The sequence below is a fragment of the Gallus gallus genome, chromosome 27, assembly GCF_016699485.2.
Source record: "Gallus gallus isolate bGalGal1 chromosome 27, bGalGal1.mat.broiler.GRCg7b, whole genome shotgun sequence".
Taxonomy (NCBI): Eukaryota; Metazoa; Chordata; class Aves; order Galliformes; family Phasianidae; genus Gallus; species Gallus gallus.
Window position 1 is genome coordinate 751,195 of NC_052558.1, and position 27,283 is coordinate 778,477.

The 27,283-nt window shown below is 45.2% G+C and overlaps 2 protein-coding genes, 1 long non-coding RNA gene and 1 other non-coding gene across 9 annotated transcripts in view; 2 read left to right on the forward strand and 2 right to left on the reverse strand.

Moving 5' to 3' along the window:
- Nucleotides 1-225: 225 nt before the first annotated feature.
- On the reverse strand, nucleotides 226-2,214 carry LOC107055274. Its single transcript, XR_001470299.4, has 2 exons — nucleotides 2,053-2,214; nucleotides 226-585 (listed from the first exon to the last, which is right to left on the reverse strand). It is a non-coding gene; the product is annotated as an uncharacterized LOC107055274 (long non-coding RNA).
- A 148-nt stretch (nucleotides 2,215-2,362) lies between these two features.
- Nucleotides 2,363-25,722, forward strand: WNT3 (Wnt family member 3). 2 transcript variants are annotated; one of them, XM_046904315.1, is made up of 5 exons: nucleotides 2,363-2,392; nucleotides 2,503-2,661; nucleotides 16,180-16,421; nucleotides 21,563-21,828; nucleotides 23,172-25,722. In XM_046904315.1, the coding sequence occupies exons 2-5, from the start codon at nucleotides 2,582-2,584 to the stop codon at nucleotides 23,649-23,651; spliced, it is 1,068 nt and encodes a 355-aa protein (XP_046760271.1). In that variant the 5' UTR covers nucleotides 2,363-2,392; nucleotides 2,503-2,581; the 3' UTR covers nucleotides 23,652-25,722. The 2 variants fall into 2 exon arrangements, with proteins under 2 accessions (XP_046760271.1, NP_001075165.1); NM_001081696.2 differs by lacking the exon at nucleotides 2,363-2,392 and having other exon boundaries at nucleotides 2,496-2,661; nucleotides 23,172-23,922.
- Nucleotides 21,485-21,594, forward strand: MIR6695 (microRNA 6695). Its single transcript, NR_105565.1, has one exon. It is a non-coding gene; the product is annotated as a microRNA 6695 (primary transcript).
- The window catches only part of NSF (N-ethylmaleimide sensitive factor, vesicle fusing ATPase), a 56,704-nt gene continuing 54,985 nt past the window's right edge, over nucleotides 25,565-27,283 (reverse strand). For 2 of the 5 annotated variants that reach the window (NM_001024456.2, NM_001397394.1), the window contains one exon: nucleotides 25,565-27,057. In NM_001024456.2, coding sequence (NP_001019627.1) covers nucleotides 27,048-27,057 — 10 coding nt within the window. In that variant the 3' untranslated portion in view covers nucleotides 25,565-27,047. The remainder of the gene's footprint in view (nucleotides 27,058-27,283) is intronic. The other 3 variants (XM_046904348.1, XM_046904349.1, NM_001397395.1) reach the window with 2 other exon arrangements.

Sequence of the window (27,283 nt, forward strand, 5' to 3'; positions counted from 1 at the left end):
CTTTACATTCTTTATAATAATGATTTACTTTAGGACTGATGGCTAGAACCATCAAAAAGCCATTTTCCTATTTTACCTCCAGTTAAATACCAGGACCAAAATTTAGGTCCTCGAAACAAGGAATTCAGATGCTTCTGAAACCTGAAACCTCCGAAGACCCCACTGGTACTGAGGAACCCATCTTCTCACTTTCAGTTTCTGGCCATGCCCAGAGCTGCCAGAATGTGCAATTCAACATTTAGTGCCCAAGAGCCCATCTGCAAGTCAAGCCCTCTGGTGCCATTGCTTAGTGCTACACTATGGATCGCAGGTCTTGCACGTCCTCTGACTTCCCCAGCACGGTGCCTGAACCCTCTCCACCAGCAGCAGCCCCACATTGTCCATCTCTTGCTCTGTGCCTCGAGTCAGCCTCTTTGCATCGCGTTGGCTGTGCAGTAAATCCACCCAGGGCAGCTGAACTGCACCAGGAAAAGCTTTAGTTCCTAGGCTCAGGGTGTTGAAACGCATGGTGAAAATCAATCCAGGAGAATCCACAGTCCTGTCTCCTTCTCCAGACAGTTTCTTTCTTTCTATTTTTGGTATATTCTGAAAGAGAAAGGAAGAGTATCTAAAAGGACAGAAAGTGACAACAGTTAAAGCACCATCCTAGGTTATGACTTCATGGACTCATGGTACAAATGAAGACATCTTTGAAGCCCATCACTGTTTTTCTCATTTTTCTGCTCATTGGGTGATCTCTGCCCAATGCACAACTTTTTGGAGTAAATAGCTCATAAAATCTCCATGTTTGGGGTCTTGGATCACTTGTCTACATTTGGTAATAAGTAGGACAATGATTTCATGAGTTGACATTGTCTTGATTTATAAACTGTCATGTCAAGAAATGGATAAAGAGCACTTCTTGTTATTCTTGATGTAAAGAAATATCCCACCAAGGCCTTGATGACGGGGAAATCCTACTTCTCTGTGTGCACACGTGCTACAACCAAACATTTAATTCAGATTTCAAAAGCTTTCCCAAACTGAATTTCTGCAGTATTTTGGATCCTCCCCCACCCATCCTATGAGGTGCCAATGACCTGTAGTATCATCTGACACATCAGACTTCCATCTCCCCCTTTTTTTGACATTTTTATGGCTGAAGTACTTTCATTCATTACTTTCAATCACTATTCTGTCTGTGGAGCTCCAAACCATTGGCCAAGTCAGATTCTTGCTGCAGATCTCAAAACTTAGACAGTGGGTTAAATCTGTGCCCTCAAGCTCCCATTTGAAAATCACTGCTTAATTAAACCAAAGTGTTTGAATTCAGTAAAACAGAGCTGGTGGTGGGTAAGAAATTTGCTGGGGCAGTTTATAGCTAAGCTCTATAACTTTCAAAACCGTGGGATGCATTGGGCTGCCCAAGATCTTGCACCTCTGCTACAACAATTGCCCTGCACAAAACTGAGTTGCCAGCACCTAATCTCAACATGGTTATAATCTGGGCAGCTCCATTGCAATGGAGCTGTAATGGCTGAGAATTCTACAATTTCAATTCAGGATATTCTAAGATTCCACAATTCTATGATTCCAAATCAGGATATCCTATGGTTCCATGACTCTGTGATTCCAATTCAGGATATGCTATGATTCCATAATTCTATGATTCCATAATTCTATGATTCCATGATTCTCCAATAACAATTCTATGATTCCATGATTCTACAATTCATCTTTTTGCATCCAGAGCTGCACTTCACAAGAAACTGAATGATGGGACATCTTCACACTCTTGACATGATATGATTTTCTTTTTTCTCAAAAGAAACCCAGGCTGCCACTGCCTCCTTCCTGCACCCATCCCACCGCACAGTGGGCACTGCAAAATTCAGTTAAAGTTTACAACCAGTTTTGTCCATGTGGCTCAGATCAACACATGAATAAAGGAGGTTTATTTTGCCTCTTTGGTGCTCCTGCAAGGGTTAATGCTCACACCCCTCTAAAGAATAAGTTGTCTATCTCACCCCCACCATGAAATTAAGTGTAATCACAGCTGCCCTCCATCCTTACCTTGCAATGCCTTGGCCAGAAGTCTGTGCATCCTGAGTTTCTTGGGGGGTGGGAGGGAAAAAAAGGGAAAAAAAAAAAAAAAAAGGGAAAAAAAATAGGAAAAAAAAAATAGGAAAAACCCACCTCCAATCCCACTGCCTCCTGCAAAGATGGTTTGTCGGTGGGAGCGAGGAACAAAGTTGTGGGGTGGAGGGGGAGGAGAAGATGATTGACAGCGCTGAGCAGAGACTCATCCCTCACCTTGGGCCATGCGGTCTGATTGGCTGCCGGCTGACATCCCCGAGCCCTGCACTTTTTAATAGACGCTTTGGGATGATCTACGGGGAAGAGGCTTGGAGAGGTGTGTTTCTGACAAGCCACAAAGTCATCCGCACTTCAAGGGACTTTGTTTCACTCTTCTTTTTTTTTTTTTTTTTTTTTTTTTAATTTTTTTTTTTTTTTTCCTGGAAGGGGGGCTGTTCTTCATTCTGACACTTCATGTTTTGCTGAAAACTTCGCGGCGATTTTCCCCTTGCACCAGCGTGGACTGATGGATTACCACCTGCTTGGATTAATTTTGTCTTTTCTCTTCAATGGCACAAAGGTCTTAGCGGGTTACCCCATTTGGTGGTAAGATTCCTTCCCCCCTTCCCCTCTTTCTATGATTGATTAATGAATTAATTAATTATTAGCTATGGGATCTGTGTGCATGCATGTTTCTTTTCACCCCGAGCTGGCCGTGATTGCATGTTCAATGCTAAGCTTAATTTCTCCAGATTCGCCTGGTAATTAATGAAAAGTTTGGGGGTGATTTTTAAAGGGTAATGCCTACATTTCCCCTTGCGCAAATGGAGTCTTCCCCACCACTCTTAATTTCTCCATTTTCATCACTGTGGCGATAGGCATTTGTTTGAGATGTTAAAGGATGTGTTTTTATTTTCTTGTGCAATAGGAATTTTGGCTGTTGCATGGCTGTTTCACAGCTATTTCCTTCCTTTCCAATAATCCTTCAAAAAACAAAAAAGAAAGAAAGAAAGAAAAATTAATTCTATTTTCTTTTTGGCCACTGCAGTTTTTTGGACTTCTTTCTCTTCTTTTGTTGCATTCTGTTCTGTGAATTTAGTCCAGCAAACGATCTGAGAACGCAAATGGCACCTGAGAAAATGTTCGTTAGCAAAATTCCTCCAAGATGGGTTTTGTTCTTTCTAATTACGGAAATGTCACTTATTTTTTGGCACTAACAATGATAATAATAAAAGAATAGGTTATATCTTGTAATAAATAACCTGAGTTACTTATTTTAAAAATGAATCTAACAATGTGAATAAATGTATTTGCGAAAGGAAGCAGTTAAAAATCAAAAAGAAATAGGGAATAAATCATTTGAGGTCCTTTAAGCAAGCAATTGCATAACAGAATATTTCAGTTAATTTCCCTCTTTATCATGTAGGATTTTCTCGTTGGAATATATCTCATTAAGTTTCTGTGTGTGCCAAGTGGGGGCTTTAGACCTAATGATCCACAGAGCAAAGAGGGAGAGGTTGGAATTGGTGCTACGGAGATCATTGGGTTATTTCCATCTTTTTCCAGAAAAGTCCTTTTTTTTTTTTTTTTAATTCCTGAAGGAGATCGTTTCAGTGCCAACATGGAGATGGCAAGAAGTAGGTGGGAGTGAACTTGGAAATGGACTGCCATGTCTGGGAGTATTTGGGGATGTGGACGGAAAGCCGATGTTCAAAATAATCTGCTTATTGAGAATGAAAATATGCAGTTCCCAAAGAGAAAGACCAAGAATACAATGAGAATGCTCAGGAAGCATTTAACAGCTCTGCAGGTTCATGAAATGGCTAAATCACAGCATGTTTTCCCAAAGAATGAAACGCCCTGAAACCACGCGGGGCAACGGGATTCTCCGAGTGAGGAACCCAAATCTCCTGGACAAAAAGGTCTGATATTTCCTATGAAAATGTCTCCGTTAGCAAAACGCCTCTCCCTGTTTTCAGGAGAAGATGGTGCAGAAGGGTGCCTGCCCCATGTCCTTGCCTTGCTTCGTATCCCTGAAGTTCAGCCCAAATGAACAATGCAGAGGATACGTAAGGTGGACAGAAATACATGGGTCATGGCAAGCAGAGTCCATGGAAAAGGATTGGATCAAACAAGATATCCATGTTATCTTGTTACATACATTTGCATCTAGCTTTTTTTTTTTTTTTTTTTCAAATTATGTCTTTATCCCTTTATCCAAAGTGCCAGAGCATCTCCACTGCTCTAAAAGGAGAGACCCACAGAGGGCCGAAGGGCAGGGCATGGGTTCTGTGATATGTAGTCTCCCAAATCCATTGGTCTTTAGGCAGCTTTTGGTGGTGAGCCCCACTCATTCACAGCCCAGGACACAGGGAGGAAGCAAAGATGGAACACAGCATCAGCTCTGTGCCCTGTGCTGGGCTCCTACACCCATCTGGGTTGGGTGGGACAAGAGATAGATGGAGCTATCCTTGCTTTTTGGCCATAGGACCAACTCTTCTACACCTAACCCTAGCACTACAAAAGTGAAAAGGAACAAATGGGGCAGTTATGGGAAAAATATGCTGTGTGCTACCTGTGGGAGTGCTGGCATAGAGTCATAGGATCATTTGAGTTGGAAGGGACTCTTGAAGGTCATCTAGTCCAACTCCCCTGCAATGAACAGGGGATATGCTTCCTCAGATATGTGTCCAACGCTTATGCTGTCCACGTTGCTACTTCTAAAGGAGAGATGGAGGAGATGGAGAGATGTGGAGAGGCTGTGGAGACACAGAACTGCTACTCTTCCTATCCCTGCAGATGAAGGAAAAGTGTGCAGCAAGGCCATAGTTGGCATGCACAGCCTTGGGTCATGCCAACAGACCTCTTAGATGCCTCTTAGGAGCTCTTAGAGGCCTAAGAAGACAACTCCAGTAAATAACACTGAATGCTCACCTCTTCCATCAGTGTTATCCACCTTTGAATGAGGCAAGGATGCTTGAAGACCTCTGGTAGGGCTCTATCCTGGGGAAAAGGGACACATTCAGAGCCACAGGTGAAAGCAGGAGGCAAAGAACAGCCCCAGTCCTCTCGTGGCTCCCGAGGACACAATGTCAACAGATCACTGCCCATAACTACGACTCACATAATGCATACACCTGCCCCATATTTTTTCATCTCAAAGCAGGTGGACGAATGGCTTTTCCAATCATACATTATCAAATTTAATTCTATCCTTACCAAGAGAGTCTGGAGGCTTTGGCAGCTCCCTGAGGTTCCCAATGGCACTGGGCCCTTCAGAAGAGGCAGATAGAAATTTAAAAACATGTCCTCACTCATCCCACTGTAACTTCCTCCTTAGGAAAAACACTTATGTGAAAACCATTAAAACGTAGGTGCAGTTTGAGGTGACATGTAACTTATTTTCTTTAGCTTTCAGTGTCTCACTTGTCTTTAATTGCACGATGATTGCTTTCCATTTGAATCCTTCATTAAAAGCACTATTTGATAAAGTTAAGTGCCTGCCTAAGGGAAGCTATGCAACAGCATGGGAAATTCAGGGGTGACTTCAGGGGTACCAGTAGCTCAGGGCTCATTAACTCTGGCCAAGAGGGTACAGAGGGTCCAGCAGCAGCCTGTGGCTCAGATTGAGCCTGGTTTGAAATGCGGTGGGTTGGCATTCATTCTGTAAGCACACTTTTACTCTCAGTTCCCTAAAGAAAATGACTCTAAACAGTGCTGGAAATGGAAATTGTGACCAATGTAGCTCTAAAGAATTGTAAATCACTTCTGTAAATACTACGTTAAAAGAGTTGCAATGGGATTTACCTCTCAGGAAGGTAGGATCCAGATGGATGCAAATCACCAAAGAATTGCTGCTGATGGAAAGATGTTGCCTCTGTATAAAGTAGACCACCAACTGATCTACCTTAAGTCTGATCTTGGAAAGGATGATACCAGACTTGATGACCTTTAAAGGTCCCTTCCAACTCAATCAACTCTATGACTCTGTGATCTGACCTCTCTCTGTCTGTAGACAGAGCCAAACAATTATACCATCTAAACACCTATTTTCCAGTGTCTGTTTCAGGGGTGAGGTAAATCTGATGTGGATCAGCCCCTGCATGTGTCCATAACCTCATTCATTACCTGTGATTTTCCTAAAGGGTCTGCAATGGGAAGGATTTGGCTGTATAATTCACATATCCCATATATAAATAGTTACAGCCTAAGTTCCTTAAATTATTCAAAGTTTAATTTTAGCCTTCTGCTGGTAGATGCAATTCTAATTTTTTTTATTATTATTATTACTTTTCTTTTCTAATTTGATCTAAGGATTTTGTTTGTTTGTTTGTTTGTTTGTTTGTTTTGTATCTACGAATAGATGAGGTTTAATATTATTCAAGTTTTGAGGTAACATTACAGTAACATGAATGTAATAAAAAGTGTCTAACATTGGGGGTCAGGCTGTATTATTTCAGATTGTTTCCTGGGATTTTTCAGATTAATGGATTGTTGGTGCAGTTCCTTTGCCATCTCTGAAACTGTGAAAGAAGTCTAATTTGCTCAGCATATTTTCCATGATAAAGGAACTGAACTCATTCCTTTCTTTCCTGAAGATGGGCTTCCTGATGTGCTAACTTTGTCTTTTTTTCAGTTCTCTGAACCTCTCTGGTTTTAATTAATCTTACAAATGCAATCAAGTCTCACTGGCACTTTTCCCTTTTCTTGGACCTTTTATTTTTGAGTGAGAAACCCTTTCCCTGAGCCACTGAGCATCACACTGGCTTATGCACAAGCAATTTTTCCAACAAATAGATCTCTCAAGTTTAGAACAGGGGTTAGTAGTAGCTGATGATAAACTCAATTTTTTGTCCTGATCCCATTTCTATGTCTTATAGCCATCCATTTTTCCTGTATCTACCATAGATAATCCATACCTCAGCTGTGCCATTCCCTTATCCCCATTTTCCACTTGAATTCCTTCCCTTGACTGTTGATGATTGCAACAGTTTGGTTGTTGGTTTTATATTCTTTGTTAGATTTCCAATCATATATTTAATTTCCAGCTGATAGTTGTATTGTGTTTCCTCTGAGCTCTTTGACTTTGGTAATAAACAGATCAATAAGTCTTACTCAAATACATGGGATTTATGTTTAACGAGTTGTTTGTGTACAACGTTGAGTCTTTACATGAATGGTAGTCCCATACCATGATGCTGGCCATCACTCAACCTTTGGAATCTTATACCAAGGTGTAGGACCAAGGTAGATTTGGCATTGCTTTGGTGGTATCCCCCACCGTATCACTCATACTAACATACTTAACCACACTGCAATAATTACTTTTATTTAGTCCAGTCCATGTGGCCTGGCTTAAAGTTGTATAGTTAAATTCTTAACAAGCATCCATTGTTTTATGGCCTGGTGGTTATAGATTTGTATCTTTGATGTCCAACTCTGCCTAGTTTTAGTTATGATTCCCACTTAGAATCATGGAATATTAAGGTTGGAAAAGACCACTACGATCACCAAGTTCAACCCCAACACATCTCCACCATGCCCAGCCTTCTCTTTGGGTCATACCAGGCTCCAGGATTCTGATTAATAAGCCAACATCCCATTTCTACCTGGCAGTACATGTTGTACCACCTAATAGAAAGTCCCTGTCACTCCACCCAGTTTCCCAAGATGCTTTAAACTCAGTTAAGTTCAATATACCCAATAATAGCCAGAAAGAATGGCAGATTGCCAGTGATTAAAAAGACATTTCAGGGTATATTTTCTGGGCAACAATCAGCCTGTTAAGAATAGATAGAATTTTCCAGTTTAAGGACACCTAATCTGCACAGAATTGATATAGGTTAGGCATTTTATTACAGCTTTCTTAGAGGTGGATGATACTGAGACATGGTTTAGTGAGCAATATTGGTGGTAGGTGGATGGTTGGATTTGGTGATCTTAGAGGTCTTTTCCAACCTTAATGGTTCTATGATTCTATGATTCTGTTATGAACAGTTCTCTGCAGTTGGTAGTCCGGTGCTCAGTGATTGACACGTAGAATTGATCAACATCTGCAAGCTTTGCACCTTGCTGCTCAGTCACTCGGTCAGATTTCTATGGACATGTTGGTTGATTGGCAGTGGAAGAGGAGATCAGATTTTTTCTCAAAACAGAAAACACTGTGAATGCCACTATTTCAGTCCACTACTACATCCCGAGGTCTGTTTGCAGTCTGATCGTTATGTTTTCCAAAAATGGAATACAAAATGAGAAAATCCTAGAGACAAGCCAACAGGAACAAGCAACCAGAAGTGCTGAATTGCTTCAGATAGGGAGACAATATTTACCTTATATTTTTAGCTTGTGGAAATTCAGTTTTAATACAGTGAGTGTAATACAGACCTTGAATGGTGATGGGAGCGTGCCTAAGAAGCTTGTTGCTCAGGATAGAAGAACCTAGGCTTGCCAATGAGATTATCAGTCTGAAGCTTGACTTTTCACCACCATAAACCACCAGCACTAATAGTAGACCTTGTTTCCAAAAGATTCAGCTCTTTTCTTCTTCCTGGTACATCTGACACTAAACACTTCAGATCCAGTTCATCCAGATGTGACAGAGCTTGGTGTCTTATTCTCAACAACGACCATTCTAGACCACACCCCAAAGTGTGGGACATTTGGGTGGATGCAGCCATTCCAATCCACAGCATCAAAATAGATGTTCTTGTAGCATCCATGCATTCAGTAAATGCTTTTTGATAGCTTCAGTGCCTCGCAGTGGGTGATTTCCAGACATTAGGCACTAAACACTTAATGGTTCACCACTGCCAAGGGCACTCAAAAACGTCACCCAACTGGAGTGCCCTACCAGCACCCAGCCACAGAGGGGGAGTGCATCTCAGATGAATTTCAGTATCTCCCTCTGCAGTGCTGAAAATATTGCTGTGTTTGTTGCGGTCACAGCCTGGAAGCCCCGATTTTGCATATGCAAATCATATGCATTTATGCAAATTCCTGGGTGAATCATATTATCGCGGCCCCTGCAGAATACATCCTCTCCCATGGCGAATCACTTGATTGTGTTTTCTAAATGGAGAGTGACATGGCTTTGAGCAGGCATTGCTGAACATAACATTTACATCTGATACACGGGGCATAAAGGAGCCCAGTGCCTGGACACGCACCCTCGTCAGCAACTTAATTCAGGCTGCATCGTTAGGAAGAGAAGCAGAGTCCAACTCCCAGCCCTGCCCCCAGCTCCAACCCTTCTGGCTAGCAAATAACTCAGAGACAAACCTTGGGAGATGCCAAGACAAAGAGGTGGAGGCAGATGCCAAATCACTTTCAAGTCCATGACAGAGCCCTGAGTCACCCAAAGTGGAGCAGTTCTCCCGAAATGGGCTCATCTCACAAAAGTGCTGTTGCTGCAGCAACACTAATCCACAGGGCAGCCAGCAGAGATAATGCGAGGGATGCAACAGCGGATTCGTCTGCTTCACGCCGTGCTCAGACAAGAGGAAATTATAGGAATCTGGAGGGATCTTCTTGCTCTGTTTTGAAGCCCTTTGTTGTGGTGACTCCTACAGCAAAGGCTTCTGACATTAGAAGGAATGTTGGCACAGCGAAGGGCTCAGGTCTGACCCTGCTCCCTGCACCCTGAGCAAACTCATGGGCTGAGTTATATCACCATTTGCCCAAATTCCCTGCCCAGGATAGAGGAGGGATTGCTCACACAAGACCACTTGATACCCTATGGACCATGCACCATGTCTGTGCACTCAGGTCCTGCCTCTGATTCCTTGGTAGAACTGAGAATTCCTGGAACACTGAGAATGACAGATATGGAGGTCAGGATCATGTGGAAGGAGAACAGCTTCAAGGTAGTAAACAATATGGAGACTGCAAAGAGGGCTGACAGTAGCAAAGGAGAAGGTTGTTCCTTCAAAGGAGGCAATTCCAGGGATAGGAGGACTGAATGCAGCTGAGTGAAGTGTGTGAAAAGAGAAGACAACTGTGGAGTGAGATATTCCTTCAATAAAGAGATTTTAGAGTAGGATTTTTAGCAGGTAATATCAGATGATAAAAGACAGGATAGGTGTTAAAAAAGCATGTCTGCTGAATGTTAGGAAAAACTTCTCTGAAAGAGTGGTCAGGCATTGGCACAGCTGCCCAGGGTGGTGTAGAGCCACCATCCCTGGAGGTGTTAAAAAACCATGGAGATGTGGCACTGAGGGACATGGTTAGAGGGCATGGTCAGGGTTGGACTTGGTGATCTTGGAGATCTTTTCCAGCCTTCATGATTCTGTGGTTCTATGATTTTATGAGGAAGACTTAGTTCAATTTTGGCTCAGCCTCATGATCTTGTAATTGTGAGATTTGGCCTCAACAATTCCCATCTCCAGACTGAGGGGAATATGGAGAGGAGAAAGGAGAAATGGGAGACAGTGATGAGCACAACCCTCCTGCCCAAATCAGAGTCAGACAGAGTGGGTTGTCCGGTACCCTGTTCAGCTGGGTTAGCACTGTCACTTACCTGCCCACACAGAATTGCATAAAGGCAGAGCTGAACACTCAGCTGATGGACTCCTTCATGCCCATCCATGGTGTCATAGTCAAATTCTTCCTGAGCAACGAGAAATGTGTAGTACAGTCCACAACACTCAGGGATTCCAAAACAGCTTTTCTGAAAAGACTTGTAAATAGTGGGCAGGGTTCTGGCTCTATGGGTAAAGTACATTTTCCTGTGCTGGCTTGTGTGAGAAATGTCTCTTTGGCTTCAAACCACTCTTCATGGTTTGTGGACAACATTTGTGGAAATCAAAAGTGAGTAAAAGCCGTGTGTAGGCACAGCTTAAAGCCAGGTGTCTGACTACATGTCCAGACTGTGCCCCAGAGAACCTCATCCAGAAGCAAACAGGTAAAGTGGGTCAGTGGATCATGTTCTACAAGTGAGTAATTTTCTCTTTGTTACAAAGGGAGCCTGAGTAACTTTCTGAGATGGAGATGTCCATAATGGATTTCTTGACCACCACAATACACCATGATGCAAAGCTGCATTCTATTGAGTCAATACCCAACCTGTCCAGTTGTATGGACTATCTCAAACCAGAAATAGGGCTTTCCTTGTCTTTTTCTGAGCCTCAGGCAATTCCCATCAGTACATAAAACCGTAGAATCATTATGGTTGGAAAGACCACTAAGACCATCCAGTCCAACCATCAACCCATCTCTCTCATACCATTTCTCAGTCTGCTGAGAATATTCTTCTGAATTTGCCATTGGTAAATGTTGGCAGTTCCCAGACATATTCTTGTCTGTGATGTGTTTGGACATGGCTTGAAGAGGATTTTCTCCATAACCTTCTACATACTATGCTGTAGTTTTCCAAAAATAACTACTGAAGGTGGTGTGTCAGTTCTGTTCCAAGTTTGCAAGACGCAATGCTGACCACGTTCAAGGCCACCCAATGGGTAGACCCTGGGCCAGCTTCACCTCAGGGCTCTACAGTAGTCTGAGGGTGAGCAGAAAGCATTCCCAAACATAAATGTCAGTTACCCTAGAGAAATCTGCAATAGTATCTATTCAAAATCCTTAGGAACATGGGTATCATATACGGACACGTATTTTCAAGAATGTCCAATATGGGACAGAGATTAAAGAGATTAAGAGACAAAGGACACTAAGAAAGGAATTATATTAATATACTTTAAATAATTCCAAGGGTCGGGTTTATCATTAGCATGGTTGGAATAAATTATCTTAGTGGGGTTTTTTTGCAGCCTTAATGTCCTATGATTCTATGAGTGGGCATGGTGGGGATGAGTTGACGGTTGGAACTGATGTTACTGGAGATCTTTTCCAACCTTAATGATTATATGATTAGGAAACACATCTCCTTTAGGAGACCACCTTCTTCCAACCTTGATACTTCTTGCTTTTCCACTTGCCAATTTAATCCACATTCTCCCCCCTCCTTATGGCATCCCAGAGTCCAGGAGTATATATTTTTCTGTCTCTAAGAAGAACTGCGTGGCAAAAAAAAAATCCACAGGAAATGAATGAACTTTCCTCGGTCTGAATTTAAGAGAAACACTTCAGCCTCACATATCATCCAGCATGCATTGGAGGATTTTTGGCAAGGTCATTTTGGGAACACAGCATCCTTTCTCCATCCCCTGCACTAGGGGCACTGGGGTTCATATGTGGTCTGTAGTTATCGTATTGTTTCCAATTACTGAGCTGACTTTTAACCCAGAGGACAGAAAAAAATCCTCTTGGCAGCCACTGCATTTGATCTTTTTAACCTAAGGGTGAGAAATTCATTTGTATTGGCTCAAAGAGAAAAGCATAGACTGGATTTGAAGACATCCAGTGTTAGAGAATCTGCAGCAAGTGTTGGACATCTGTCTTTTTCTTCTACACTCGTGCTTTGCCTTTTGCTGCTCTGAATTCCCACTCACCAGCCATTGTCTCGCCCTCTTCTGCTGCACAGAAAGTCTTAATCTCACCGCTCTCCTCACTTTAACTCAATAATCTCTCAGAAGTCTTTCCAATAGACCAATCAAACTGTCAACATAAGCCACTGCCTCAGCTCACTGCTATTGCTCTTTTGTCCCCTCTCCATGTTTAACATCCGATTTACAACAAGGAGGAGGCTTAAAACACTCTATTTTCTGCAGCTTCATGTGCTCTTGACTGGATAAGACAGCACACACTTGGCCAGAACTCAATGATGGCAACAGGAATACAAAACCATCCTTAAGATGGACAGCAGCAAGACCCTGTTGGAATTATTTTAGAGATATTCATCACCCCGTGCCTACATACAGCTGTTGGGTTCTGGATATTTGCTGTCTCTACAATTCTCCCAACAACTGTGCCGATGGGAAGGGACCTTTGGGTTCTACAGCCCAATCTGCCCCTGGGGCACTGCCATCCCCTGCATCATCCCAGGCAATGGGGTCCAACCGAACCCTACAAACACCCCACGATGGAGTCATCCATTTTGATGGCAGCCTGGCCCAGGAACACACCTTCCAGCAAGCAGCATTTTTCCTGATGTCAAATGAATTTCCAAGACCTTGGCTCCATCAAATTTACAACTTCATCACATGGAGTTGTAGGCAGATTTTAGACAGCCCTCAGCCTTCTCTCCTCCAGCCCAGTTCTCTCATCTACTCCTGCTGCACCACATGTTTTCAGTCTCTGATCATCACAATCACATCTATTGGGCACTGCCCACTAGAGGACAGAGTTTCTGGTCTGGTGTCATCAACACCAAGAAGGGGAGACAGTAATTCCCCCTGATGTGCTGAGTCCATACTGGGATAGCCCAGTAAGTGATGTGCCTTGTAAATATTGAGAGCAACCACTGACTGGATACGAACCGGGCATAGAATCATAGAACATTAAGGTTGGAGAAGATCTCCAAGATCACCACGTCCAACCCCAATCCATCCCACCATGTCCACTAACACAAGTCATTCAGTGCCACTGTGACATCAGATGGCACCACTGCCACACCGGGCTATTTGCTATCCCCACAGATTATTTAATGGCCAGCATGTGTGACGGAAGGGAGCATTACATGTGAAGCGTCAGATAAGCAATAAGTACAGTTATTGTCTGGCAGTGCTGGGAACAGTGTGGGCTGCATACTCAGGAGCAACTGCAGAAGGAGATGGTCCTGCCTCAGCATTAGGGTTCTGTCACCAGGACATTGCCCGCAGACACCAAAGTTTGCATCTCTGTGGACCCCATCCAACATCCAACCATCCTGGTTGTCCCTTCTCTGGATTTCCCTTCTTGCCATTTTCCACATCCATTGCCGTCTTATTATTCATGTCTCCCTGGGATTAAATACTTCAAGCAATTCAGCTTCTGCAGACTGCCACAGGGCAAGTTTCTTCTCACCTCCTCTGTTGCCCATCCATTACTGGTGCTTTGTCCACACTGCCTGAATTGACCCTTTTTAGCACATAAATCTGCCTTACATAGACATAACTTCTTTTTCTGCTACATTGTCTCTGTCAACCCAACATTTTCAGACCCATCACCCTACTAGCAGTAGGGCAGTATTCTGGCACAAGACTTGTTCAGTCCTTAGGAAATTGGCTGGAGTACCCATGGACATGGACCCATGAAGACATGGACCTCGTGTCTGCTCTCCTAGGAGGTTGGACAACCCTGGAGTTGGTGTTGAAGTTGAGGTCTACCATCCAACGTTGAGTGCTCTGGACCTGTTTGATGCAGAGCTTTAGAAGGACACTTCCTTCTCCCCTTCCCAACAGATGTGAAGATGAGAGAATTTAGCAGTGCAGAGGTTCAGGTTCAACCAATGTGCCAGCAATGCTCTGGGCTGTCCCTGCATCACTGGAGGACTTCCCAGAAGGCCACATCTCTGGGTACCAAGAGGGATTGGAACACCCCGAGCTGTCCCTGTGGGAGAGCTCTCAGAGGGTTCTTTCCCTGCTTATACCCAACCACAGTGCTGGGAGTGAATCTGGGTGAACATTTGCATTTGTAAGGGTTTAAGAAAGGTTCCTGGACGCTCTACAGAAAAGATCAAAACTCAAGGCACGTCCAGTAGAGATTAAATAGTGGGTGATTTATGAGCAAAGGCATGAGATTCACTTATATGAGGCAGTTCATGAGCAAACTGCATTATTCCGTATTCTAATTTTGTTGTCGTTCTGCCTATTCAGTTTAGACCTGGCATTTCTCAGGCTCATATGTGCATATATATTGCATGTTTTTACTTGCAAAAATATCCCTCATGCTGCTCTTGATCTTTAGACAAACCCAAAAAAATGTGTTCACAAAGGGCTGTTGTCAGCAAATTATGAGAATTAAAAAATATTCATGTTCTACTTGACATAATGTGCTTTAGCACAGCTCTGAACTGGCCAAACCCTGTTCCTTCCAAAGGCTTTTAGATCAAATTTTTCTCAATATTATGGATTTTTCCAAACTTTGGCCAAAATAGAAGATGAGTTTGTTTGGAAAGTAGGGGAAAACAGTGGAAAACAGGGAAAAAGAAGGGAAAACAAGGAGGAAAAAAGAGGGGTGGGAGGAGGGAAGAGAAGAAAAGAGGAGAGAAGAGGGGAAAGAAGAGGAGAAAAGTGGAAAACAGGAATAAAAGAGGGGGAAAGATGGGGAGGGAGGGGAAAAAGGGGGAAGGATGTAGGAAGAATGATGCCATTTGGTCTGCACAAGACCATTTCCTCTCAGGGCTCCTAAACCTCATCCCTGGCCAATGGGAGCCATGGAGGTCAGCTGGATCCTAACTCTGCTAACTCCAGGGCTATTGGAACAAAAGGAGTCACTGGCCTGACAGACAGTGTCGGGACTCCTGAGAGATTTAAGGGATTAAGCAGAGAAAGAAAAAAGGGATTTCCCATGTGTTTGCCATAGGCACTCATGCTCCTTCTGTTGTGCACCATGCTCGCACACACGCACACAAAAGCCCACCAGGATGTGCCCCTGGCATCTCAGATCCAAATTTGGAACAGGTTTTGTTCCATCTTTGTGTCTCAGGGGCTACACAGGGAATCATCGGCCCGTAGGACCCAGGAGGTCAGAGAAGAGCTGCAGCACCCTGAGCCTGGGGGCTTGGGGTTGATGGGGACAAATGGGCCCTTTTTTTTGCTGTATTTTCTCCCCCTGCTCTTTTGAGGACACTCATCTGTTAGTTTGGCATCTGGAGAAATGATGTCGGGTACTGGCTGAGGCTTCTAGAGCACCACTGCTCCTGTGCAGCCTTGGCATTTGAGCTGGGTATCAGGATCACAGATTCATAGAATCGTTGAATCATTAAGGTTGGAAAACACCTCCAAGATCACCAAGTCCAACCACCAACCCATCCCCACTATGCCCATTCACAGAGTCATAGAATCATAGCATCATGAAGGCTGGAAAAGACCTCTGAGATCCCCAAGTCAAATCCCAGCCCAGCCCCACCATGCCCACTGATCATGTCCCTCAGTGCCATCATCTCCATAGCTCTTGACCACACCCAGAGGTGGTGATCCCACCAGTTTCATGTTCCAGTGCCTTTTTTCTTCCTAAAACTCAACCAGAACCTCCCCTGGCACACGTGCCAGGTGATTTCCCACCCCTCACACTGCCCTCTCTCCTTTGCAGGTCCCTTGCTCTCGGCCAGCAGTACAGCTCCCTGGGGTCTCAGCCCATCCTCTGCGGCTCCATCCCCGGCCTCGTTCCCAAGCAGCTCCGCTTCTGCCGCAACTACATTGAGATCATGCCCAGTGTGGCCGAGGGGGTGAAGTTGGGCATCCAGGAGTGCCAGCATCAGTTCCGAGGGCGCCGCTGGAACTGCACCACCATCGATGACAGCCTGGCCATCTTTGGGCCTGTCCTGGACAAAGGTAAACAGCAAAGTCAGGGGCTTTGGGGGACAGGCACAGCCCTGGCATCTCATCTCTACTTGGCTTTCCAAACACGTATTTCTGCTCCTCTTCATCATTTCCTACTGAATGCCCATCTTCCTAGATCCACCAACCAGGCACTCTGGAAATTTGTACAAAAAAGGCTGGAAATCCCAACACTGTGGGCATTACACTGAGAAAAGGAGATGTTGGGTGTACCTGAAACACTAGCCTGCAGCCAAACGTGGACTCAAACGAGACTGCTGGAGGACTTTGGAGTCAGATTCCACATCTCGCATGATATCCAGTTAGGAAACCAAGACCTTAGACTAAATAGCACTCCCATAAAACAGAATCATAGTGTAGATATGTATGATATCTCAACATACCTCATCCTATCCCATCCAAACACATCCCAACTCATCCTAACCCCTCCCATCCCTTTCCATCCCATCTCCTCCTCACCCATCCCATCTCATTTCACCTCATCTCATCCTATTTCATCTCATCCCATCCCTTTCAAACCCATCCCATCGCATCCCACTTCTTTCCATTCCAGCCCATCCCATCCCATTCCAGTGCTAATAGTGACCATAAGATTCAATTCCCTTGTGCTCTGTCAGGATGATTTTGAGATAACTGCTATATTTACAATCAAATAATTTGTTACAAAGCCTTTTTACACTGTTACTTGTTGCCTAATAAATACATGTCCTAAACGTCAACACTTACAAGATCAGAAGGTTTTAACTTTCCTTAAAACTACTGTAAAAACTTTAAGCACATTATGAAAGAACTATTATAGCACTCAGGCACTGAAAAAATCTCTCACCACCACTTCTGTCATCATTAAGGCACTAAAAATTTGGATGTGAACTATCCTCCCCTTAATGAGCAAACCGAACTCTGAATTTACGGAGAATATTTTAAGATTCTTTCAGCTGTGGGGACTGGAGCAAAGCCCCACATGTGGACATGTCTCAACATCTCCACGCACTCTGAGCTGACAAAGTGAAATATCACCCGCAGCTCTGAAATCATTCTGACAGACGGAGGAAAATCATCGAGCACGTTTGCTGTAGAGCTTTCTTGATCAAGCAGTGACTTATCAGTGGAAATGCTCCCACTGATGGGCTGCTGAGCACCGACCCATTGAGAGCTCTGCCCAGAGCCACCTGGTTTCCATCCATGTGCCACGGCCCTACCCAAAATTCCAGCTCGTGGGGGTTTTGCTGTAGCTGATGAGGTTTTCATTTCCTAGGGCCACTGATCAGCTTTCTACAGGTTTTCTTTTTTGCATGTCTTTTTTTTTTTCTACCAAAAAAAAAAAAAAGAAGCCAACACAACACAACCCCAGAATCTGGGGTAAGATCATGTTTTTACAAGCAAATCCTCCGACGTGATTTATACTGCAGGTGTGCAGTCTGGGGCAGCGTTAGGACAAGGAGGAAGGAAAAACCTGCTTTCCCCTCTCCTCCCTCCCTTTTCTTCTTAAAACAAGGTCAGCTTTTATGAAAAGATTATGTCTCTTTCAGCCAAGTCTTATACCAAAGCCAAGGCTGAGCCAACAGGAGGCTCAGGGAGAGCTCACTGCTCCCTACAACAAACTCAGTGAGGTCATAGTGAGATGGGGTACATCTCTTCTTCCAAATAACAAGCAACAGCACAAGAAGAAATGGCCTCAAGTTGAGCCAGGGGAGGCTGAGGTTGGATAGAGCCCCATCTGTGGGGGTATTTAAGAGATGTGTAGGGACGTGCTTTAGAGGTTGACGGCTGGACTCGATGACGTTGGAGGTCTTGTCCAACCTTTATAGTTCTATGGATGGGCATGGTGGTGATGGGTTGGGATTCAACTTGGTGATCTTGAGGTCTTTTCCAGCCCTAATGGTTCTGTGAGCGGCCATGGTGGGGATGAGTTGGGGTTGGACTCAATGACCTTGGAGGTCATGCCCGAACTTTATGGTTCTGTGATTTAGACCTGGCAGTGCTAAGTGAACGACCAGACCTGATGGCCTCGGAGGCCTTGTCCAGCCTTAATGACTCTACAATTCCATGCCGTGAGCAGCAGGGATTGGCGCTTCTCCCTGCCTCCTTCTGGGCAGAGCTCGCTGTCCCTCCCCAGGTGCCACCAAGGTGCTCCTCAGCCCTGGGGCAGAACGAGCCCATTTTTGGTGTCACCGACCCCATTGCTCACTGTGGTGGGGCCAGGTGCAGGAAAGGCAGCTGGGCCCGGGCTGCCTTTGGGGTCCTTGTGCTTGGCTAAGCCCCTGACACGAGCAGTGAAAAGGCAGACCGCACCAAGATAACCCATGGCTTTTCTCAGCCATGACACTCGCAGTCATTTGCATCTAAACAGGGGTGTGTGGGATCAGGGGCTGTCTTGATATAAACTCAACAGCTTAAAGAGAGGGGGAGGGAAAGGAGAGAGGGAGAGAGAAAAATAAGCTTATACCGATGAGAAAGAGCTAAGCTTCCTCCCCTACTGTGAGGCAGGGCGAGCGATACCATCCCAGCACTGCGGTCGTTTCAAATTGCTGCACCATTCACACGCCCTTTAGCCATTCTGATCCGGTGGCGGGGGGCTGGGGAGAGCCATCAATAGGGATTTCCCAGCCCGGCTGGCGGGATTGGAGGGTGACGGCAGGACAGGGGAACATTGCCCCGTTGCTACGAGGTGCTCCTGGGGAATGCCAGTGCTCTGTGCCGTGGGTACGCTGGCCGGCGGAAACATTCTGCATTATGCTGGTAATACAGTGTGACACCGCGGGAACAATGGCAAATTGAGTGTCCCAGCAGGTAACAGGCCCGGCTGGGAGACAGTCGCAGTGGTGCACTGTCAAGATCGCTCTAATCCTCCCTCGGCAGCCCCTCCCCTGGTTCTGGGAACTCTGCTCCCTCATTTCATCTCTGGGAAATTCTCCCGGCTCCTCGCCCGGACCCAAGGGGAGAATTTCCAGGCGATGCGGTTGTGTTGGCAGCTCATTCCCTGCCCGAACAAGGGGCTGCCATGGGCCAGGGTCAGGCTTGAGCCAGGGTGGGTGCTGAGGGGCCCGTGTGTAGGAAGCCCACCACCGCCGCGCTCCTTAGGGCGAGCCCTACAAGACGTGCCCTTCATCCCATGCCCACTGCTCTTTGACCCCATGGTGGAACGCGAAGGCACGTCAGCAAGGAGAGGGGCTCGTGTCCTCCCCTTCTGTCCTGGTTTGCGGCCAGGAGGGCTCACCAGCCCATCTAATTTGATCTGCTGTAGACCACAGCCCACCCAAATAGCTTTTGTGAGGCTGAAAAACTGGGGTTGGAGCAGTGATTTTCAACCTGTGGCCCCGCAGCCCCCAGGGTCTCTGCTGGGGTATTGGAGCCAGTGAGGGCAAGGAGAGAAGAGTTTGAATTAAAGAAAGTGAAAAACACGGCACTGCTCCCAGCCACGGGGTTTGGGTTTGGGTTGAGCCAGGAGTTGGACTCTGATCCTTGTGGGTCCCTTCAGGTTTGGGATATTCTATGATTCCATGGTTCAGTGATCCAAGGCAGCCCAAATTCACCTTCAGCTATAGGGAGACAGGCTCTTCCACCCATCCACATAGAGAGCACTTTGAGACAACCCTGGGACCAGCATGAGGTGACATTAAATTCAAGGGCCTCATGATAGGAAAGCCACCATTTATTTGCTAGCTTAATAGTGTACAAAGTCATCCCCTTTTCCATCCTCTAAAGCCATGTCATGGTCTTCAATGACTATTGGTGGCCCCTCCCAGTTCTCTGCATTCATTCTCCATACGGCCTACTGACCCCTACCCATGTTGCACAACAGATGCAGGGAAATCAGTCCTGCATTTCATTCTCCATGGCCAAGTCTTGATGGACTGAAGAACTTTTTTTTCTTTTCCAAAAAATGCTCTGCAATTTCAAGCAAGAACAGACAAAGAGAACTTCAACAGAGCTGTATTCCAATATAGCATTGGGTTTTGGTGCTCCTAACATCTCCTAAGTTTTGCCTGAAAGTAGTAGGACAAGAAAATCTGTCTTGATGCTTTCACGCCAGATGCTGATTTGGATGTGCTGAAGAGCCACCCATTATGGCACTTTGGCTGCTGCCATCCAAACTGCCCATCATTTCCGGGTCACAAAATTGACTGGAGAAGGGGAGGTCCTGAAGGTCATGGCCATGGGTGGAAGAGGTGATGGACAGAGATGCTCCAGTTCAGCAAACCCATTGCACCTTCATCTTTTTGTAGGTCCACACACGCTCTCATCCCTAGCTCCAGTCCAACCAGCCATACTGGGCAACATATTTATCCCCATCTTCAGCATTCAGTGCTGTCGGGATTTTCTCTGTTGAGCCTACCCAAATCCACTTGCTGCAGCTGTGCACCTGGAGCATGCCAACAGCCACAGACTAGAGCTTTGTCTGCTTTATCACACTGAAGTTTCACCTCCTTTGATTCCCTACAGGATTATTCACTAATTAAAGAACAGCTGCAAGGTTGATTTGGTGGCTAACAGCACCCATTGCTGTGAAGTCACTTGGTTAATTTAGACACATCTAACTGTAATTACTAGCTCTTAGGCTTTGCTCTCCCATGGTCTACCCTGTACAATCTGAAGCCTTTTCCCCATTTCTTATGTATAGCATACACTTACTTGTAGGTGTCCCTGTTCACTGCAGGGGAGTTGGATGACCTTCAAAGGTCCCTCCAACTCCAGTGATTCTACAATTCCACAATTCTATGATCCTACTTGGGTTGATGGTTGGAGAGGATGATGTTAGTGGTCGTTTCAACCTTAATGATTCTACAGTTCTATACTCCATCTCTCCTTGGGCTGAGTCCCTGTGCCCTCTTTGGTTTTCCAGACCAGAAATTATGGAATATAGCTACAGAATCCTTTGAACTGGAAGAGACCTTCAAGATCGTCTACTTCCAACACTGCCATGAACAGGGACACCTCCCACTAGGTCAAGTTATTTGTTAGTTACTCTGTAAACTCCTTCTTTAAGCTAGAGTCACACTTTTACCCACGTAAAAGGGCAGTTGAGAGAAAAAGAAGTAAAATAATGCTTTGTGTCTTAATGAGATTTTGAAAGAGGTTGGGAAGGAACAAAGCATGACTTGGCACATAACCACATGGCTTCTGCTCCTTCCCAGCCACACGGGAGTCTGCGTTTGTCCACGCCATCGCGTCAGCCGGCGTTGCCTTTGCTGTGACCCGCTCCTGCGCCGAGGGCACGTCCACCATCTGCGGCTGTGACTCCCACCACAAAGGGCCTCCAGGAGAGGGCTGGAAATGGGGTGGATGCAGCGAGGATGCCGACTTTGGTGTGTTGGTGTCCCGGGAATTCGCAGACGCTCGAGAGAACCGTCCGGACGCGCGCTCGGCCATGAACAGACACAACAACGAGGCCGGGAGGACGGTGAGTGCTCCGCAGGCACCAAGCTGAGTGGGCAGCCCATGAACACAGCCTCAGTGAGGCCCTGAGGTACAGAACCTGGTCTGTGGGAGCTGCAGAGGTCCCTTCCAGCCCCTAAAATCTGTGGATAGATACAGAGACGATTAGAGCAGCTCTCCATCACACGTATCCGGTGAAATGTGCCCCAACAGAGATGTTCATGCCTCCCACCAAAGCTCCCACTCACAACCATATCAGGATGCATTAGGAAGTATTTCTTCTCAGAAAAAGCAGTGAGACGTCGGCACAGCTGCCCAGGGAGGTGGTGGAGTCGCCATCCCTGGAGGTGCTCAGGAGCTGTGGGGATGGGGCACTGAGGGAAGTGGCCTCTGGACATGGTGTGGGTGGGCAGGGTTGGGCTTGGGGATCTTGGAGGTCTTTTCCAACCTTAATGATCCCATGCATTAGCCTACACTTTCCAGACGAAGCTCAGCTCAGATGTTTGAATCCAGTTGAAAAAGGCCTGGAATGTAAAGGATAGAATCATTAAGGTTGTGGAAAAGGCTGCTAAGGTTGTCTAGTCTAACTGTCCACCTACCGCCAGCACTGCCCACTGAGCCATACCTGTTAGTTATCACATCTCAGTCCTTCAACACTTCCAGGGACGGTGACTCCACCACCCCTCCGCTCAGCCTCTGTCAATGCATCGCCACTGTTTTGGAGGAGTTTATCCTAAATTTTAACATGAACCTCCCCTGGCACAACTTGAAGCCATTCCCCCTCGTCCTTTTGCTGCTACCTGGAGCAGAGGCCAACCTCCCCCCACCACAACCTCCCTTCAGGCAGCTGAAGAGGGCAATGAGCCTCCTCCATGTAATTATGAATGAAAACATCAACTAGCCCACAGATGCAGTTATTCACAAAGCAATACTACTCCACATGTCTAAAGGCTGAGCAATCTAGCCCTATCTAATGACTATTTCACCCCAGTATTAAAGTAAGGAAAGCCATTAAAAAACACACCATTTCTTAACCCGTTTTGTGTCAGTGTATGCTGAGACATCCTAGGATGGGACATGAATAGCTGCTTTCCTAGATAAATTAATGATACCTTCCAGGGGAGGCTGGGGAAAAAGAAAGTAATTGCTATATTTGGATTATATAGCTTATTTGGCTATAAGCTTGGACAACCATTTAGTCTCAAATATTCTGTGTAATTTGTAACAATAAAGAGGAGGAGAAAGGCTAAACCTTAAGGTTTAGTTGGCATGCCCTAGTGTGAGGTGCCCGCTTTAGGATTCAAGTTAAACTCTTAAAGAGAACCCAAGGAGCACAATCCCCCATTGACTGTTTTCTCTCCTGGACAGACCATTCTGGACCACATGCACCTGAAGTGCAAGTGCCACGGGCTCTCGGGAAGCTGCGAAGTCAAGACTTGCTGGTGGGCACAGCCCGACTTTCGGGCCATCGGGGATTACCTGAAGGATAAATACGACAGTGCTTCCGAGATGGTGGTGGAGAAGCACCGGGAGTCCCGGGGTTGGGTAGAAACTCTTCGGGCTAAGTATGCTCTTTTCAAGCCACCAACAGAGCGGGATTTGGTTTACTATGAGAACTCCCCGAATTTCTGCGAGCCCAACCCAGAGACGGGCTCCTTTGGGACAAGGGACAGAACGTGCAACGTCACCTCCCATGGGATTGATGGCTGTGACCTGCTGTGCTGCGGTCGGGGCCACAACACCAGGACTGAGAAAAGGAAGGAGAAGTGCCACTGCATCTTCCACTGGTGCTGCTATGTGAGCTGCCAGGAGTGCATACGTGTCTACGACGTCCATACCTGCAAGTAAGCGTTGTACGTCTCCAGCTGCTGGGAGGCTGATCCAGAGCAGGGCCAGGGGCTCCTATCCTCAGCACGGTGGCCTCACACTTCAGAGGATGGCATCAAGAAATCCGAGTGCTCTTGGCCCTACCCGCGCTCCTTGGCCACATCCCTCCAAGTCTGGGGCTCGTGTTAACATGGAGCACTGACCATTCCTGGCAGGCTCCTCCACAGCAAGGACAACGTAACAGAGTTCCAGTGCCAATTCTCACATGCCAGTGGTTTGACAGAGAAGTTGCAAAAAAAAAAAACCATCTAAAACATTAAAGCTGCGTTTTCTACTCATTCATTCCTTGGCCCCTGGGAAAGAGGAGCACATCCTCCTGAAAGAGCAATAAAATGGGTGAAAGACCCCTCGTACAGAGAGCACAATCCTCAAACCTGTTCTGGAGTGAACCAGACCAAAATTCAGTCCCTCTTCTGCAGAGCACAACGAACAGCTACCGGACTGGAAAGCATTTGTTTTCTAAAGCAAAGACCACAGGAGAGCTCCACGAAACCTCCACGTTTCAGCAATCAGCCATCTGATCTGCATTCTATTTAACGTATATATTAAAACTCTGTGTCTGGAAAGAGTCCAAGTACCTGACTTTCAACAAAAGTCCTTTTGTTCTTTTTTTTGTTGTTTCATTGTTCTTTTTGTTTTTAATCAAGAAAAGGTATTTAATATTAAATAGAACATTTATTGCCTTGTAATTATTTTACTGTAGTCAGGTATTCTAGCACTGAATGGAAGATCTTTTTCCATCAATCTGCTGTATCCAAAGTTTTGTATAAAGTTGTAGAAGTTGACTGTTTTTTTTATTTTATATTCAGAAAATTTCTCTTTTTATAAGCATTATTTATTATACAATGTATATACTTGAGTTAACTAAGATTATATATTATATAAATATATATATTTGGAGAAAAATATATTTCAACTTGCATTTTTTTGTGGTACATCATTAAAAAGAAGGTTGCAAAAACCCAAAAGCATGCATTTCCCAGCGTGTGTCGTTTGCCTCAAAATCCTTTAAGTTCTGCTGAATGATATCTATGGGAATGGTGGATCTTCTCCATTGTGCTCAGTGACAGTCAGACAAAAGTAAGACAGTGATGGTAAAAAACAGCCAATACATGAGATGATAAACAAAAATCTTAGCAGTCAGCCATAGAGTGCCACCTCACAGTGTGCATACACCACCAGGTTAATCTGGATCCCCCACATCTTTTTATTCCCAGAAAAGCTACCCCAGTACTTTCCAACAGGATAAGGAAAGGGATGAAGAATTTGGCCAATACAGCTGAAGGCAATCCAGTTTTCACTACAAAACCACCCCTGCCCAGGCACAGCAAGTCATTCTCTTTCGCCACCTGCAGGAAACTCCTTGAATGGAGACCCACAGAAGAGGTTGAGCCCATCATTTTGCTCAGGTTTTCCAACTTGGACTTCTTGAGGAGTGATGCAGTGTCCATCCACACACACACACCATTGAGGCTTCCTAGGCGGTGTGAGTTCCATAAAGCTGGAATGGACTGGGTGGGCTACAATGGCCTCCTTGGCCAGCTCTAGCACTACTTGTGGTCAAGCTATCCAGATCTTGGATCTATTTGTTCCATCCATGTTCGGTACAAACTGTTTAGCATCTCTCTGGCTACCAGCAGCCTGGGAATCACTTTTCTGTCTTAGAATCTTAGAATATTAAGGCTGGAAAAGGCCACTAAGATCAAGTTCAACCACTGAACCGTTACCACCCTGCCCACTAAACCATGTCCCTAAACAGACTGACCCCATCTTGCTACAATCAGCCTCCTTCCTTGACACAAGGGAGATAAGCAAGTCATCTTCAAGCACTCTAGACAGATACCTCTGTTTGACTAACACCAAAGACACAGATGTCTCCCAGTTGTGCTTTTTTTTATTGAATCCAATAATGTGCAACTGAACAAGATATTTATTCATCAATATAGCTCTGGACATAGACACAATAAGGTTTACATCATTTACTCTGAAATAAGTTAACGAGTGCTGCTGTCACAGGGACTAGCAGAGGAAAGAAAGGAACAAACAAAGTCACAAGATCATACACAGAATGAGAGGGAATAATAACCACTGGGACTCGCAATGTCATCACAATACAACAGCACTGCCAAAGGAAAAGAAACCAGAGTGGAGTGACTGAAACACTCTGATTGCCCTAAGTATGCAATAAGGACTGCAGTACCTTTACCTTTGGGCCTGAAAAAACGCAAAGCACCCTCCTTCCCTGGGAACACCTCGCTGGATACAAGCTGCTAGCCCTTAACAGCATGTCCTGTCAAGTCAAGGAAGCTACACTGACTAACACCTCATAAATGGCTTTGATTGCGTGCCCCACCAAATTGAGGTATGTTCCATGAACCTTATTAAACATGTGGAGCCAAGGAACCACAGGGGAGTATCCTCGTGCAGTCATCATAACAGCACCTCATTGATGCAAAAAGACTATTGGGGAAAGACCACATAGCAAAGTTTGATACATTCCTTAGTTTAAGTGCAAAAGCATGGCAATGCACATCTCGTGCATCCATAGAGCTTGGCTTCATCTCCAAGGAGGAACTTCATCCTTTGGTAATGTGGCAGAAAACTGGGATGTAGTGAGGCCAACTAATGCCAAAACCATCATATACAGAGTACTCATACAGAGCTTTCAGGTTGGAATCAGCACCACTAAACCGGTTTTTGAATTGAGAACAAGTTTCAATGCTTTAAAATACCAGATTCTGAAGTTTTTCCTTTGTTCTGATCAATAGACTTCCCTGCCTTCTTCCAGTCCTTATTATCATTAGCCAGAAAACACCTGGGCATAAAAGAAAATGGGTATTTACATTTTGGAAATTCTGAAGTTTCATTACTGTGGTCACTGACTCTGGGTTAGCAGCCCTGCTCAGTGTTCAGTGAGGCATAGGATGACATAACCGAACAAGAAAGCATTCATCAAATCAGAACACAGAGGAGTATTTTAATAAGCCTTCACCACAGGATTTACTAGAACTCACATTTTCTTTCCTACTGTAGTAACTGGATGCTGGACATAAGTGAGCGTTGCTTCAAAACTTATAGAACATTTCCCCCATGCTAAAATCAAATGAGAACGCAGCCTTGCCTGCACAGAGACAGAAGCACAGTGTTCTAGAAGACACATGATATCTGTATATTAAAGACAAAGAATAAAGATACTGTATTGCACTAAACATGCAAATTCCACATTGGGTTCTTGGAAAAAGGGGAGTGTTTCACTTTGTCCAGTGTGTTGAACACAGAAGAGTAAAGATCCCAGTGTATATTCTCCAGGTTGGTCACTTTTCCAGCTGCTGATCTTGCACTTGGTCCATCTTCAGTCTAGGGAACTCTTGGAAAAGAAACCAAACCCATCAAAAAGCGTGCATAGGTATAAAAGCATCAAGCACACACTGGACCCACACAAAGGCAGGTAGGACAAGCACTGCTGTGAGCTTCCCCAGGTGCCCTACATGCATTAGAAAGTCATTTTCTAGTAGATGCCACTGTGCTCAACTATGTGATACCTACAGGGGAAAGGGCAAGGCATCCTCCTCTCAGACAGGAAAAAAAAATAA